At 34.4% G+C, this 17814-nt stretch overlaps 1 protein-coding gene across 1 annotated transcript; it reads left to right on the plus strand.

Moving 5' to 3' along the window:
- The first annotated feature begins 2983 nt into the window (after window positions 1-2983).
- On the plus strand, window positions 2984-16187 carry LOC148301009 (succinate--CoA ligase [ADP/GDP-forming] subunit alpha, mitochondrial-like). Its single transcript, XM_088273911.1, has 6 exons — window positions 2984-3035; window positions 3649-3743; window positions 4485-4751; window positions 5893-6087; window positions 7726-7905; window positions 14695-16187. The coding sequence occupies exons 1-6, from the start codon at window positions 2999-3001 to the stop codon at window positions 14908-14910; spliced, it is 990 nt and encodes a 329-aa protein (XP_088130037.1). The 5' UTR covers window positions 2984-2998; the 3' UTR covers window positions 14911-16187.
- Window positions 16188-17814: the final 1627 nt, after the last annotated feature.

Genomic DNA, 17814 nt, shown 5'->3' on the forward strand with positions numbered 1-17814 from the left:
ATAGTCCAAAGCTTCTAAACCTACTATACAACATAAACAAGTAAAAAAATAATCTAATATAATACAAAATACTCTAAAAATTATACCTTAAAATACTTTAGAAGAAGTTAGGAGAGTTTTGCCATATCAGTAAATTATTGTTTGACATTTTATACATTAAACACCAAATTATTTGCCTATTGCATGTAAAAATGCCCTTTTCGACACTTGTTTTTTTTAAATTGATGTCAGAATCTATCAACACCCTTCATATTTTTGGAGACAACCGCTAATTATTTTGAAATGTTAGAAAAAAGTTTGTTCTTCGGTTTTTACCAATTTCAACACTATTACTTAAGTGTTTCACTCAATATCAATATAAACTAGAAATATTTATTATGAATAGTGGTGGCGGTTCTTATATAAATATTTCTAAAGAATTTATTAAGCGAAATATTTCAAATTCATTACATCTTATAAAAAAATATTTCACATCCAACGGCTTACTGGTGCCAATCAAATTTTTCGTTTGAATATGTCAATGGAATCTGTTTAGGAAAAATTATTACTTCTTGCAAAGTATGTTGTAAGTGTTTACCCTCCAATGCAGTATTCTTTTAAAATTCACCCTCCGTGTTAAGAAGGAGAATAAAATATATCAACAGAACTGATAACCAAAATATATTTGGAAATTCAACGAAATAATTACATCTCACGAGCTGGAAACATATTGCTCTGAACCACAGCCAGAGCTTAATGATCTAGCAGCCCATTGCATTCTAAATGCTTACAATATTAATTACGCTTCAATGATGTATTATCTTACACTGATTTTTAGACTGGTAGGAAAATATAAATTAATCACCAATATTTAAATTGATATCTGACAAATATATCCAACAATTTGTTACACGAAATGAAAAGGAAAACTGTCATTTTTGGACCTCTCACACCATACTTAAGCAGTTAAAAGGACAATGAAGACCTTAACCGAAGCTTTAGTTACATTATGCAGAAAAGCTGGAAAATACAGTTATTTGAAAACACAGATAAAATATCGAAAACCATGAGGAAATATTGAAAGCAATAATGATTTTTGCTAGCATAAATTATTTTATTTTAATTCTTCACACACTTTACAAGAAAACACCTCCCCAGCTAAACGAAATACCAATTACCAAAAACACATTACATGAAGCATTAATAGAATTACAAGATCAATAACACAGAACACATTAAACATACCAATACCAAGTTTTGTCAAATAAACTTTAACTGTTTTTCAATAAAGCTTTATAACAGACTGCCATTATCCATAAAATCTACAACTATTCATAATTGGATGGTGGAAATGGTTAAATACGAAACAGATTGCGTCATTCAGCCACGTCATCCATAATTCCGCGACTCATGATTGACAAACAACTTGCAAATAATTTATTTACCAAATATTATGAAATAAGCTATCGGCACGCGAAAACCCAGTCGGACACATTTTTGCAACTCTAAATGGTTCATATTTTTGATGAAGTAAATAACATTTTTATGAATGGCATTTTGGCAAAATTTGTTATTAATAAGTGTTACTCCTACTTCTTAATTTTTTGTAAAGACCCTTTAACTTTAACATTAACTTTTTTGATTTTTAGCCTTACTTTAAAAATTCAACTAAAAAACCAAAAAATTATTATTTCAAAGTCAATTCGGAGACACAGGATGTTTTCCGATGTGTATAAAATTTTGTTTGTATGGTAAAAACATCATTTGGCACCTTTTTCTTTCTGTGCCCGATAGAAAACGATTTTTTTTCCTCCATACACTTCGGCCTGGCCTATTGGATACTGTCTTAGAACAATAAAACCATTCGCTTAAGTGTAACAAAATAAAGTTCGAGTAGTAAATTAAAATTATATTTTTTACTTTTTACTTCCAATTTTTCATTTCAACCTATATTTGAATTGAATCTGATACCAACATGGCAGTTGACCAGTTGCTATGGGGAAAGAAAAAAAATTAGTAAGAAATTTTACTTTCCTGTTGAAATATATATTTTAGAAATATAATGTATCAATTATTATCCTACTTAATCCTTACCCACACAGAATGGTGCATCAGGGACCGCATTGGATAAAAAGGATGAAAATCTAATCGTTAACAATACAAAAGTTAAGTGATATAGAATTGGAATATATGTATGTAAATGGATACAACAAGTCAAAAACTTAAGGTTAAGGACTTCTTAATTGGAAAGAAAATAGAAGATGCCTCGGATGCCTAGAATTCTACTCCGCACCAGTAGAAAACATGTGTGTGAATCCCTCAAGGTAAACTTTTTACCTCAAGGACTTTTCAAGTATAATTATTTTCTCTTCTTCTTCTTCATGGCTTCATCCCAACTTATCGTCTTTTTAGACTGTTGATGTCAGCTCTCTTCGTCCTAAAGTTATAGGTCCTTCTATAATAGATGTCACCTAGGCCATGCCAATTTCAGACCCTTTCCTTGGACAAACTTGTTTCCTCTGCTTCACTTTGCTTACCCCTGGAGTCCCGCAAGATGGCTCTGACACATTGTTCATCTCTGGATCACCGATAGAAGAATCACCCTCGCTGCCAGACAGGGTAAGGCATTTATTTTAAGGCGTTTATTTTACCATAAAGCTTTGGTTTATTTGACGATAACGTTTTTATCCACCAACGGTCGTCATATGTGGAACCAAAGTTTTCTAGCTAATTAGGACTGTATCTACTATCCACATTAAATTGATCTCGATTCCAAACATGTCTATTTAGTGCGGAAATTTTCCCTTTGACAAAAAAAGAGAATAGACAAGGTTTTTGCAAAGGTTTAGCGGAATTGGAAACTATGAAAAAAAAATGTTGAAGTCGAATTCTAAAAACGCACGTGTGTTTTTGTACTTATTTGACAGTGTTGCCATAACGTCCATTTAAAAAAAAAAGTAGTAATGAGATCATAGATTCAACTTGACGTAATTTTTTTGTAAGTAGATCAAATATAAAAATGGCTGCTGCCGCCAGGTTTTTTAGCCGTGCGCGAGGTAAGACATTGAATTATGTAATATAAATCATGTTATTTCGAATGTTCCGTTGAATATTTACGATTCTTGTCAATAATTTACCCAACCGACTCAAATACAAGTACATTATTAAGTCCTTCATTTGTATGTTTCGTATTCTTTTTCTGGGAATTGTCAAAATCTGGCATGTCGTTTTATTCTTCTTTCGCTGTTTTATTCAGTTAACTAGAATATAATTATTTTAACTGTTTACATGTATGAATTTGACCTTAAGTAATAATCGATGTCATTTTTGTCTAGGTCACGGTCTCTCTATTTCACAAAGGTTATTATTAACTTGAATATTACGACTAGTAGCTTGTAGTCGTGTATTTGGCAATAGACGTGATTGATCTGTAAAGATCTCTCTTAATTGGTAGTCACGAGCAACAATGTAGATATGGGATTAGCTAGTTCGATTTCGCATCATTCCTTGGTACTTAACTGTATTAATGTTTTCCGATCAAAGATCAACGGGCATGTCTAGGAACAGTGTTTAATTATCGAGTAAAACCAGTGTAGCCGTTTGAACCTTTGCGCATGCACTTATCAGTTGTTTTGAATATTTGCTTATCAATTTGTTTGTTGTTTTTAGATGGGCTGGTTCTCAGCAATGTCCGGTTTAATTCCCAGTATAACCAGACTAGAAAAAACCTGAAACTCAATGGACAGACCAAAGTTATCTGCCAGGTGAAAATTTTAAAAATATTAACAATGTTGCCGGATCACACACATCTGTGGTGGGCGGGAAGTTTTGGTAAATCCTTACATATATTTATATTTGACAATTTCAAATATACTTATATTTTAAATCATCTGATGTCAACCTGTATATCTCAAAAACATGCAAATCTTTTTCATAAACAATTTTAATACAACATTTTGAGTGTGTCCAAATACTTGTTCACAAAATCTGGATTATCTCCGATTACAGGAGTTATTTTCATATTATTTTTAACATCTCATTAAATTTAAGTGGTGTGGTTGTCAATAATGGGTGGAATTGGTGAATGTTACACGTGTGTAAGGTGATCACTCGGACCAGCCTGTGATGGTCGTCAGCCCCGTAAATGCCCAGACTTCCATATTCTTCTTCATCTTTGATGAGATGTCAAAAAATAATAAGAAAATGACTCCTGTAATTGAAGATAATCAGATTTTGTGAACAAGACACACTTTTTTTTGACACACTCAAAATGTTGTAGATTATAATAGTATTACATGTTTTATTGTAGTTTGCAACCTGCCCTTACACTGTATTTTGTCTTCTTTCTTTATGTTTGGAACCAGTTGATCTAAGTTGAGTTAACAACTAAGTGATTCCAGTCTGAAACTACTCTTCCGGATAGTTTTTAGTGGAATGGGGGAGGATAGAGTTTCTAGCGATTAATTGAAATACAAAGAGAGATTTGAGTGTTTCCGTTTGCGCAGGGTTTCACCGGCAAGCAGGCCACCTTCCACATGAAGCAGGCCATCGAGTACGGCAGCAAGGTGGTGGGCGGAGTCTCGCCCGGCAAGGGGGGTAAGACTCACCTGGAGCTGCCGGTGTTCAACTCGGTGGTGGAGGCCAAGAACGCCACGGGGGCCGACGCCTCCGTCATCTACGTGCCCCCGCCGGCCGCCGCCAACGCCATCATCGAGGCCATCGACGCCCAGATGCCGCTCATCGTGTGCATCACCGAGGGAATCCCGCAGCACGTGAGTTCTGAGCTTCGTCAGCGGACTAGGCTTATTGCCCCAGGGCATTATTTATTTATTTAAACTTTATGTACAGAGAACAAATAAGTTTTTTTGACATCTCATCAAAGATGAAGAAGAATATGGATGTCTGGGCATTTACGGGGCTGACGACCGTCATAGGCTGGTTTAAGTGATCACTTTACACACGTGTAACATTCACCAAATCTACCCATTATTGACAACCACACTACTCACATTCTTGGAATCTCTATATATATGAACCAATTTTGAAACATTATTTTTGAATCACTAGAACTTCACTAGAGACATCTATTGGTGAGATGAAAAGAAGCTTGTAATTGACCAGAAACTCTTTTATTAGTATATGAGGTCCAAATCCTGGATTGTAATCACACACATGAGAAACGCCAGAAAATATCATTTTCATTTTTATTATTTAGGCTTATAATTTGACCAGATGAACAAGTATTTGGACACACTCAAAATGTTGTAAAGAAATAAGTACATTGGCGGGCTAATTGCTAAAAAGCAATATCTTCCAACCGACCAAAAACAGACTAGTAATATTGATCAAAACTTTTGATACCATATGTAGCTGTTTGCAATCAGAGGGTAGATAGTACTTGAACATTTAAAAAAACATAAATTACAAATTGATGATAATAAGGAAGGCAAAGGAAGAAGGTAGTTTAGGGAAGGAGGTAGTGGGAGGAGGTTTGATGGACAGTAAGGATTCTAATGATAAATAGTAATGTCTCGGACGTTTCTTAACTCTTACCACTCTGTAGGCCAGACATTCTGGCCCGTATGATTCTAGTAGGCATCTCCGTGGGCCACAATGTCTGGCCCGGCGCAGTTATAACTTTAATCACTGATTTCTCTATCACCTGAGTATATTCTACCAAAAAATATTTCAGATAAATACAGTTAATCTCAATTAACATGGTCGTATGAATTGCCAGACAGAGTGTCCCAAATTGAGGGAACCAAAATATTTATTTTAACGGTAGAAAAACGTCGCATTTTTTTGATCAGAGTAGCTATGAGAAAAAATGGTCAGAATGGAAAGGGTTAAAAGTTATGAGAGAAGGTCCATTATCATGGCGTGTGTATTGAGGATTGCGCGCTCGGTTTGCAGGACATGGTCCGGGTGAAGCACAAGCTGATCCGGCAGAGCGTGTCGCGCCTCGTGGGGCCCAACTGCCCGGGCATCATCGCGCCCGAGCAGTGCAAGATCGGCATCATGCCCGGCCACATCCACAAGCGCGGCTGCGTGGGCGTGGTCTCCCGCTCCGGCACCCTGACCTACGAGGCGGTTCAGCAGACTACCGAGGTAACGTCCGTAACTAATCACATCCACTATCACGGATACCGCTCACTCCTTTCAACAACGTCATAAATCAAAAATCGTCAATTTTCAGTTGTGCATGTTTTCGGAATGCCCAGAAAATGTACTATATCCCAGCAAAAGCGGCATATTTTAAACTTAATATTTACCCGCTACAGGGCAGAAAATGTTGTTTTTGAATTTTGAAGAAAAGGTATCGTTTAATTATTTTTTTAAATATACTAAATATTTTTCTAATGGAGAAAACCTTCAGGTTTTACTTAAAAAGATCTGTTGCACAGTAAAAAGTTCAATAAGTGGCTTGATATTTATTTTGAATACATTGTATTATATATTTTAACTTTAAAAACGTTTTCCTGAAAAATCAAGTTTTTTGATTTATGACGTTCTTGAAAGGAGTGAGCGATATGGAAACGACATCTTTTGTACAATGGCTTGTAATGTAAATTTTAAAAGTATTGGGATAAACGAGGACAATGTTGTTTTAAAACATCGTCGTCACATTCATTTTAAGATGTTTAGATCCATATGTCCAAAATATGAATTGTCACAAAATATTTTCTAAGGGTATGTTAGAAAATATTTATTCGCAATTATCACAACATTTCTTACACTGTGAACATTGAAGAGATATATATTTTATTGTGGCTTTTTTTTTCATTTCATAATCATGTATAATCACTATGGGAATACTTGTGGAAGTAAATAAATAAGAAAATAATGTTTTCTTGAATGTTTTCCGCAGATTTTATAAACTTTATAAAATGAAATAACTTTGTTATAACCACTTTTTTATCAATTCAATTTAACCTACCGGTTTCAACAAGAACCTTGTCATCATCAGGGTTTATATTAATTCAAAAACATTAAAATACTCTCACCAAAAAACTTCCACACACTCGGCAAAAATCCTAAATGTGCATTACATGTACATGTTTTTGAATTAATATAAATCCTGATGATGACAAGGTTCTTGTTGAAACCAGTAGGTTAAATTGTATTAATAAAAAAGTGATTATAACAAAGTTATTTCATTCTATAAAGTTTAAGAAAATAATGAATAATTAATTTATTGATTTTGGCGTTTAATTTGTAGAACTCCATTTTAATTTATGTATTAATTTTAAATCAAACACAGATTTTTTGAGTCTACTAAGTTGTATTATATTAACAAAAACACAAAAAAATTTATATTATGACAATTGTTTCGCCTTGTTAGGGCATTATCATACGAATGTGGTTTGATAATGCCCTAACAAGGCGCCTTGTTTCATAATTCAACCATTTCGTTTGATAATACCCTAACAAGGCGAAACAATTGTCACAATATAAATTTTTAATGTGTTTTTGTTAGTAAAATACAACTTAGTAGACTCAAAAAATCTGTGTTTGATTTAAAATGAATACATAAAATAATGAATAATAACTAGATTGAACTTTTAATTGAACAACCATCTTAAATTTTCAATCGAAATTCTCCCATTCGTTATTCTGTCAAATTTACAAAGAAAAAAAGTATACATATAAATGATTATCAATTTCCTGAAGAATAGAACCATTATGGCAATCTCCGATATATATATATATATATATTTGTTGAATATGTATCATTTGTCTGGACAGGTAGGATTAGGGCAGACCCTGTGCGTCGGCATCGGCGGTGACCCTTTCAACGGCACCGACTTCATCGACTGCCTGGAGGTGTTTCTCCAGGACCCGGAGACCAAGGGGATCATCTTCATCGGGGAGATCGGAGGGGTGGCCGAGGAGCAAGCGGCCGAGTACCTCATCAAGCACAACTCGGTCAGTATTCATTCCCTCATCCAGTAGGTCGATTGTCGGCCATACAGACACTCCTGTCACCATGGAAGATGGCGGGAGGAGGAGAGGGAGAAGAATCGACATAAGTTTTCTCTTTTGTATTATAATGTCGTAATAATTTCCTAGTTTTACACAAAATTTTGTACCTTGAGTTGAAATATAAGTGATTGAGGATATGTGGTGTATTGTATGTATATACATACACGAAGGAAAGGTGATCAGCCCTGTGCTTCAGGTACCGGTCCAGGGTAATATTGAATAAATATTAGAGTGAAAAAATCACTCACATCCCTGGGAATTCCCCCTTTAGTACATTATGTACATACAACATTTTGAGTGTGTTCAAATACTTGAGCACACTCAAAACGTGTAAATAAATTAACTGCTTAAATTGTAAGGTAAAATAATAAAATGAAAAGGATATTTTCTAGCGTTTCTCGTGTATGTGATCATAATCCAGGATTTAGACTTCACACGCTCAATAAAAAACTTCTTTCATCTCACCAATAGATGTCTGCACTATGTTTCGAAACTGAACCATATATGTATATTGATGTTCCAAGAATTTGAGTAGTGTGATTGTCAATCATGGGTAGAATTGGTGAATGTTACATGTGATCACTTAAACCACCCTATGACGGTCGTAAGCCCCGAAAATATCCAAACTTCTAAATTCTTCTTCATCTATGTTGAGGTGTCAAAAAATAATATGGACTTACATAATTTATTCCCCTTTAGTACATTATGTATGTATTGTAATAGTCAAGACTTAAATTGATAGATTTTTATTATGATTGATTGGCTTCTTTGCTGCCTGTTGGCTCTACACACACGACCACATAAAGATTGTAATAGTTTTGTTCTAATAGCAGTAGAATAAATTATCAGTGTTGGGTACCTCCTATTGTATCCCTCTCTATACACACCCGTATGTACGTAGAATAGAAAAATGGCATAAGCTAAATATGCCTGGCTATGAAGTGTAGCAATGAAAACCGTATCAAATTAGTCCGACGCAAGTAGATGGACAGATTATCACATTGTTTGGATATAAGATTTTTTTTTTATTCATCGGTGATTTTGACGAGTTTAGAGATCCCAAAGGCAATATGAAATCAATTCTTAAATTTTACCTAAGCCTCAAATACAGTAGAACCTCTCATAACGAACATAATTTGTTCCAGAATATTTTTTTTTATAAATTAAAGTTTTACTCAGAATCTTACTCGTTAAGCGATTTTTTTTAAATGAAAGTTTTACTCAGTAAATACCACTATTTTTTTAAATCAACTGTGACTCGTGTTTCGATGCGTTCCGCATCATTTTCAATTATGGCGTTTGAAAATGATGCGGAATGTATCGAAACACGTGTCACAGCAATAATAATAATAAAAATAAAACCCTTATCGGCACCCCAATAGTGCATAGGGCACTGCGTCATATAAACGCAGTGTTATCTTGATCGTTTTACACATGAAGGAAAGGTGATCAGCCCTCCGCTTCAGGTACAAGTCTAGGGTATTGAAAGCTGTCCCACCGCATGCCCAGATCTGATACAGAAGCATCTAGGCTTCCTGACAGATCTGTCTAGGGTAATATTAAATAAATATTACAGTGAAAAAATCACTTATATTTATTATACCCCCCTTGGGAATCGAACCCGGGACCTTCAGAACGGTAGCCGAGCGTGCTGACCATTACACTACGGAGGCGGACGTGTCACAGTAGATTTTAATAAATAGTGGTATTTGCTAAATAAAACTTAAATTGAAAATGGATAGATTTTACCAGAAAGTAACAGCTGAATCAATTCTGCTGGCGCAGAAGTCCCGGCTCATAAGTGAATGTCGCGAAAAAGGGACTTGACCTTTCTCTGTAACACATTATGCGGTCGTTAAGGGAGCAACTTTTTAACAATTTTTTTGGTCGTTACGCAAATTACTCATTATGAGAGGTTCCACTGTAGATGGACAGATCACACTGTTAAGTTAAATGACATATTTTTTTTTATTTGTCGGTGATTTTGACGAGTTTAGATATCCCCAATCCCAATAAGGAATCAATTCTAAAATTTTACCTCAAATATTTTGATTCTGTCCAAATTTTTGTAAAAACACACATTGATTTTATAATGAGATATTTTTATCAAGATTTATTTTAAATAACTCGCAGAAACAGCACAGACTGGTTTGAATAGTCGCTTTATATGCTTTCGTAACTTTCACCATTTTGCCCATGTTTTTGAACATTCATATCACTTGATTATTTTAAAATGTGTATACATATCGCTCACTCCTTTCAAGAACGTCATAAATCAAAACAGGTCAATTTTCAGTTGTGCATGTTTTCGGAATGCCCAGAAAATGTACTATATCCCAGCAAAAGAGGCATTATTTAAATTTAATATTTACCCGCTACAGGGCAGAAAATGTTGTTTTCGCATTTTGAAGAAAAGGTATTGTTTAATTATTTTTTTAAATATACTAAATATTTTGCAAATGCAGAAATAACCTTCAGGTTTTACCTAAAAAGATCTGTTGCACAGTAAAAAGTTCAAAAAGTGGCTTGATATTTATTTTTAATACATTGTGTTATATTTTTAAACTTTAAAAACGTTCTCCTGAAAAATCAAGTATTTTTATTTATGACGTTCTTGAAAGGAGTGAGCGATATGTCCACCATACAAGTTAGAGATGAAATTCCATTCAGTCAGCCGATGACAGATCAATGGTTTGCAGTAGGATTTGCATCTTATTTGACAGTTGAGATCCAACTTTGTGTCGGGTTGTGGTCCCGTGGTTAGTTTCGCGGACTCTCGAGTCAGAGTTTCTCGGTTCGAACCCACTCTACCATAATTTAATACCTATTTCTAATAATGAGCCGCATAGGCTCAGAGAAATAGAATAAAATTGAAATATTTTTGTAAATAATAAAAACACACATATTTATCTTTTTTTATAAAAATAAAAAAATTAAAATATGTGTGGAAGCTATGCTTTGCAAAATTTCTTGTTTGTGATTAATTGTGGCTTTCAGGCTTTCATTTACACAAAGTGAAAGATGAATGATAAGGATAGTGTTATATTACCATACCACAAAGTTAAAAATGCTTTTAATATGCAAAATATGTTTTATTTTGATATTGGGAGTTTTATTGGAAGATTTATTTAAATGATATTGACTAAAATTTAATGATGCATATTTATTTTAGTCCATAGGGCCTCTATAGTGCTCAAAATAAGTATCAATTTGAGTGATTTTTCATTTTAACGTTTAGTTAATATTACCCTGGATCGGTACCTGAAGCCTTCATGTTATTAGCGATCTAGATCACACTGAGTCAATATGATGCATCGCCTTACGAACCGTTGGATGCGGACAAGGGAAAAGGAAACTACAGAGAACATCCTTTCTGTTCTCCCTCACAATTTATATTTTATCTTGTCAACTGATTTGAAATTTTCAATAGCGATATGTATTCCCCACCAGTTGATGGTTACCCCCCGAAATGTTCTTTCCTTGAGCGACATAATGTGGACCACCCTAAAAATTAACAGTATTGTTTAACTTGTTTAACAGGGCCCCAAGGTTAGTTCCGTAGCCAGTTAGAGTGGAACCGGCGGAATTATGGTTGGGAAAGCTATTTACTAAGCATTATCGCATCAGTCACCGTTACTTTATACGTAATCTTGTCATTTGATCGCTTCATGCAGCCGTTTTCTGTACCATACGTAGCCGAGCTTTATCATTCTCTTTTTTCAGCCATCAAAATTAACTCGTACTATCTACAAAACGACAAAAACCAAACAAAGTTACGTTTCTTCACAAGTGTGTGGAGAATTTGACATGCACTTTTTTGATCGCCTTGTTACGGTTATGCTCTTGAGGATTATGACGTTATAACTACCTTCCGAGAGCGCTTACTCCGAATGTTGCAACAGTCAACGCCCAAAACTGCTGACAGCGGAGAGCGCGTAACCGGAAGCATCTCCTAACCCTCAACTTAAATTATTATTTCAATAATACTTTCTCATGCGTGAAATTTTACCAAAATGTCAAATTATTACCGATTTTAGATATATGATGTCACATGTGTCCCGTTTGCATCATGTGGATATGTCTATCTACAAAGAAACAGCGTGTTGATCACGTCAACTAGTCTTGTTTCAAAGCGTTCCCTTTTGGGACATGACTCAAATTACATTGCATTACTATGACTCGTGCGTCATTGTTTTTTTAGATCCATTCGTGTTCCAGCTTTAAAACAAATTGTTTTTTTTTTTAAACTTTGTTATTTATAAATTTAAAAACAAAGCTAGCTTACCTCATGAACAAAAAAATGAACAATTAGGTCTTTATTTTACCAAATATTACGGTAATTGCTTATCAGTTTTCTTAGTGTAATATTAATGAAATGTATTTAAAAATATTTATATTGTTTGGCTTTACATAGTAAATTAACAAAATTAGTTCCATTGTAGGACTAACAAAAGTTTTTTTTATTTGTCGATAATGAGTCATTTCAAGTATTCTTGATATTTTCTTATTCTAGTGAAGATCAACATAGTTTTGTTTTTTGTGAAATGCTTTTTTCTTTCTTTTGAATCGTTTAATGGAATAAATCGGGCGGTTGGTTTTCATTGAATTGTTTTTTCAAATAAATTAATTTTGCGCAATTTTGTAATTGGTCGATAATTTACACTACTGATAAAACGGATTGTATCGCTACATCCCATATGTGTACATATCGCTGGTTAAATGCCAAAGGGCCACAATGCAAAAAAAACTCTTTATTCCAAAAATGGTATCTTAAAAGACACCCGTAATTCTAGGGTTAGAAATGTCCATGTCTAACGCTAGAATCATGGGCGCCTTTCGAATATGAAAATGTTGACAATTTAGATACCATTTTTGGAATAAAGAGTTAAATTTTTTTGGTGTGGCAGTTTGGCATTTAACCGGCGATATATAAAGCTGCGTGTCAACCACAAGCCATTTTCGCTACCATTTCCGCGCTCCAAGTCTGCAACGATTTGCCCTCCTTTGACAGTGATCTGTCTCAATCAAATGCCCTAAAATGTAAGCGGTATTTTTAATTCAGTTGGCATGTTTGACAGATGCCCTCTGCCATGTGATAGCATTCGCTTCTCTTGCGAGCTAAATGACTCCATTGGAAAAGTTGCAGAATGTGAAATGCCACATGTCCGCAAGTGTAGGATACCCGGCAGTCTGAGCAAATTCTGCCGTACAAACACCAAAGCGCCGTAACAACATGAAAGCACTTTTGACAAGATTGCGAGAAGGCTCCGCAGATGAGTTTATGAAAGGATATCGACATTGCACTCGGTACTTGTTTAGGGGACATCGCATCTTGTTTTATCATTCCTAAAATCCATGGCATGTCAATTATTCTATATGATCATCTGGAAATGTGACGTTATGGAATGGGGATATATCTGATCAAATAAAACATAATATGTGTCACACCCTACTCGGCTGTCCAAACTTAAAACACAGTAAGGGACATTTTTTTGTAGTTGGTTTTTTTGCATTTTTGGACTATGTAAATAGAATCTACTTAGTCCAAAAAGGCAAAAAAATGGCTTTACAAAAAAAAATTACCCTTACTGTGTTTTGAGTTTGGACAGCCGTACTGTGCAACTCTCATATATCTATTTTGTAAAAAAAATGTTCAAAAGGTACAATAACAACAACAAAACCTATTAGGGCGAAGACTGACCGGAGCATTTCGTCGTAACGTAACATGTTACGATGCGAGCATTCAGGCAGTCAGTACACCGAGCCGAGCGCTCCGTCCATAGTTTCGGATGCTCGCCGCGAGGGATGTTACGACTAAATGCTCCGGTCAGTCTCCACCTTTGAATTACTTTGAACCTATGGAATTACAACACCATACTATGACTTTCATAGTTATTATCATAGATGAATACATATTCACTTTATTTAGTAAAGGAATTGTTGAAATTTATGGGTGTTTTTTTGTTGTTGTTGCCAAAATGTGACTTACGTGATTTGCATACTAAGCCAATAGCATATTATTTGCATGTTGAAAATTCTACATAATCAAAGTCAACAAGAAAGTTAATCATATGTGTGTATATTTTACAAATTTATGTATATTTAAAAAATACTGTCTACAATTATTATAAATTTCATTTGGGCCGGTCAGTCACGTCATCATGGATGTGATTAATCAGCCCGTGCAAGTAATACAAAACAAGCAGCTGCCATAATACGGTGGAATACTATCTGTAAATTAACCTTCCCTTCCCGGTGATATGTATTTACTACAATTCGACTCCAATAATAAGAATATTAATAAAAAATATACATAACAGATACGGGCTCAGAATTTTTTGTATTCCTCCGTAATATAATTACGTATTACATAAAAGTATTATAATATAAAGTTATTCATTTGCAATGATGGAAATAATTTGTGAAAAAATCAGGGACAGAATCACCAATACACACGTTTTCCAGTGTGTGCGTGCCAAAAATTGTTTTATTTCAACTTGAACTATGGTCAATAAAAGCAACATTTAGAAATATTTTCCCATTTTTATATCACATTTTCAAATAGCATACAAAGTATATATCACCGTTGCATGCAGAAGTTTTTAAAACTGTAAGTGAAAGTTTAATGATGGAATCCATTACACTTACCGCATACTTGTCTCCTGAGATTGCATCATCTTTGAACTTTGATATTATGTCATAATTAATTGTATCTTTTACTGAACTGTTTAGGGAATCAAAGCCAAGCCCGTGGTGTCGTTTATCGCGGGATTGTCAGCCCCGCCGGGGCGCCGGATGGGACACGCAGGGGCCATCATCTCGGGGGGCAAAGGGGGCGCGCAGGACAAGATCGACGCCCTCCGCGCGGCCGGGGTCATCGTGACCCCCTCTCCCGCCAAGATGGGGCAGGAGCTCCTCAAGGAAATGAAGAGGCTGGAGCTAGTTTAAACATAAACTTATCTTACCCCGAGTCCTCCCTTTTCCCCTCCTCAACATTTTTACTCATTATTTATGATTCTTAAGGTTCTCGAAATCTGAAACTCGCAGAGTTAATGTTAAGTTTCAAGGATCAGGAAGGTTCAATAGTTTTACAAAGCCAAGCGATTTTTTTATTTACAGTAATCTCTCTTTAATTACGACGGTTATATGCCTGTATATATCTGTAAACATGTTAAAATTTTACTGTTTTTACAAAAAGTCCTTACAACAAAAGATGTATCCTACCCTCAATATATTAAAGATGATCAATTTCTCTTGAAATGTTCAGTCAATTTCTTACAGTACCAACCTTTTGAAGATTTTTCTTTGTGCTAAAAATGGTCTATGGCATTGTCTTGTACATGAGCCCTAGTGCTGTCAAAACGTTAGGTCGAAGCTTTATGAATTGCTGGTTCCTTGTGTTAAAAGTCAATACATACATATGTTATCCTAATTTTTTGCTAAAATGGTATGAATAAAAAAGTGGGTATCGCTGCAAGGACTGAGGTTTGATTATGGATGTAAATTTTTACGATTTACCAAATTTAGTGTAATCTTAAGTGATGGAAGGTAAAATGATCAATTTAGACGATGATTGACATTACTTTATTAGTGCAGATGAGCAGAACTGCTGTTAATAAGAGATTACTGTATTTACAAATCATTCTTAGTTAGGTACAAGTTTTTTTTATAAATAAAGACATTTGTTATTTATTTTAAAAAAATATAGCGATTGATTTGTAATAGTGTAATCCAACATGATGTCGCAGGGAGTTAGTATGTATATATAAAGTCGCTTTTTATGTGAATCTTGACTTAAATGGTGCACCTTATATAACCTACCCATCCAATAAATGCTGAATATTTCATCCCATTTCTGAAGTTGCAAACGTATTCGGGTATTTATTTTGTCTTCTGTTCAAAGATGGCGAACGCAACGCCAATTTTGATACGACATCCCGTACTGCCATGACATGATTATCATTGTAATAATTGCACAAACTATTTATCCAATTCACAGAGTAACTAATGTACTAATATGTATTTAGCGTTAAATGGAGCGGAGGAATATTTGAAAATTGAAGCCTTAATGAAAATTATACGCGGTCCTGTTGTTTTTGGGAGTCTAGAAATGACGGGAAGGATTGTGGAAATGACTGTTTTCTCATTATCATCTGTTGTCATTACAATTGTTACATGTTATTCAGATTATGTATAGTGTAAAATATATGTATAAAAATATAAAACAAGCATTTTTATTTCATTAGACAAAGAAGGTATTTTATTTATTGTTTCGGCATTCACTATGTGGTAAGACATGATGAAATTTAAAAGAAAACACTTGTTTTTTATCACTTTTATTTAGTTATTTTTATTTTATTATTTTATTTTAAAGGGAAATATTTGTGTTTTTATTATTTACACAAATATTTCAATTTCATACTATTATATTTCTGTGAGCCTAAGCGGCTCATTACTAGAAATAGGTATCAAATTGTGGAAGAGTGGGTTCGAGCCGAGAAACTCTGCCTTAAGAGTCTGCGACACTTACTATGGGACCACAACCATTTTATAATAACAACTAGTTTTGGAAGCTATGCTTCCATCTTCAGGTCTAAATATAAACTAAAGCATAAATAATTATCTGTTCTATAAATAAGGAGGGGGATAAGTTAGGGGGAGGGGGGTGAGTTGGGGCTGGAGTTTGAGAATAAAGGAAAAATGGAAAGCAAAGGTGAAGACTTGAAATAAGTCAGATAAGATAATAATAATATTATTATTTATTAAATTATTATTAGGATTTTATTTTTTTTGGATTTCTAAATTTTCATTTTTTCATTAATGAAACTAATCGTTAAAATAAAATAAATATAACTCAAATGGTAAAAAAACAATCATTTTCTTTTAAATTTTGGACAAAGAAGGTATGTAAAACAAGCCGCAAACTAGATGTGAATCGCTTATAACTGAAAACTAACTGACCATCACGCCGCTTCCTCGCGGGGGTAGGCGGAGAGAATAGAGAGCCGCATCAACCTGTCTTTGCAAACAATTTTCGCCTCATCCACATTCATTTATCTGCTCATACATACCGACCGATTATCCCGACTCCTCACCTGACCACTTTTAAGTATTTGAAATACTTGACCATGCCAAGTTTTCCTCGGTCTTCCTCCCTTCTATCACTAACCACATTCGCCTCACAAATTTGTTTAAATTAATTTTATTGATAACCCTTATCTCAGCCTTGCATTTAAAAAAAAAGGAATAACCCGCAAAGCCTCTATTTGTAGAGTCTTGTCTGCATGTAGGATAATAATGATAGGGAAGGTAAATGTGAAAAATACATCACAAACACCCAGACCAGTTGAAAATAATTATTTTCTTATTTTACCATTCGAACATCTGTCATACATCATTTTGTCGCACATTTGTCTGATAGATTGCATTTTAGCTGCATTTATTCTACATTCATCCTTCCTCTGCTTCTTTTCCATACCATGTTGGAACCAGTACTCCATTGTACACTACCAGAATAGCTTTTGCCAAAAGGTTTTTATTTGCTACAACTGATTTCAGAAATTATAACCTACAATTAATAAATCCATGTTCATTTCCTGTAAGAACTTTAGCTGTTTAAAATATGTACAAATTACAAATCTTTATATAAGAACATGTACACATGATTACAAACACTCCTATATTTTTAAAACAAATTTCATTGTTAAAAAATGAATGAAGGTGAATAAGATTACTGCTAGATGGGAAAGGAAATGAAGGAGGAATAGTATGTAGGAAAGGGAGCATTGCAACAATGGCTAGGGTGCTTCTGGTTTCATAGCTGTACTCATATACTATCTCATACTCGTACGG

This window comes from Brachycentrus maculatus, unplaced genomic scaffold (genome assembly GCF_059751285.1).
Source record: "Brachycentrus maculatus isolate JH-2025_06_01 unplaced genomic scaffold, ASM5975128v1 h1tg000620l, whole genome shotgun sequence".
Lineage (NCBI taxonomy): Eukaryota > Metazoa > Arthropoda > Insecta > Trichoptera > Brachycentridae > Brachycentrus > Brachycentrus maculatus.

Excerpts from the sequence above, each read along its gene's own strand:
- LOC148301009 (XM_088273911.1), top strand. The coding sequence starts at position 2,999 with ATGGCTGCTGCCGCCAGGTTTTTTAGCCGTGCGCGAG. Across the intron at positions 3,036-3,648 it reads GTTTTTTAGCCGTGCGCGAG|ATGGGCTGGTTCTCAGCAAT; the intron begins GTAAGACATTGA and ends TGTTGTTTTTAG. Across the intron at positions 6,088-7,725 it reads CGGTTCAGCAGACTACCGAG|GTAGGATTAGGGCAGACCCT; the intron begins GTAACGTCCGTA and ends TTGTCTGGACAG.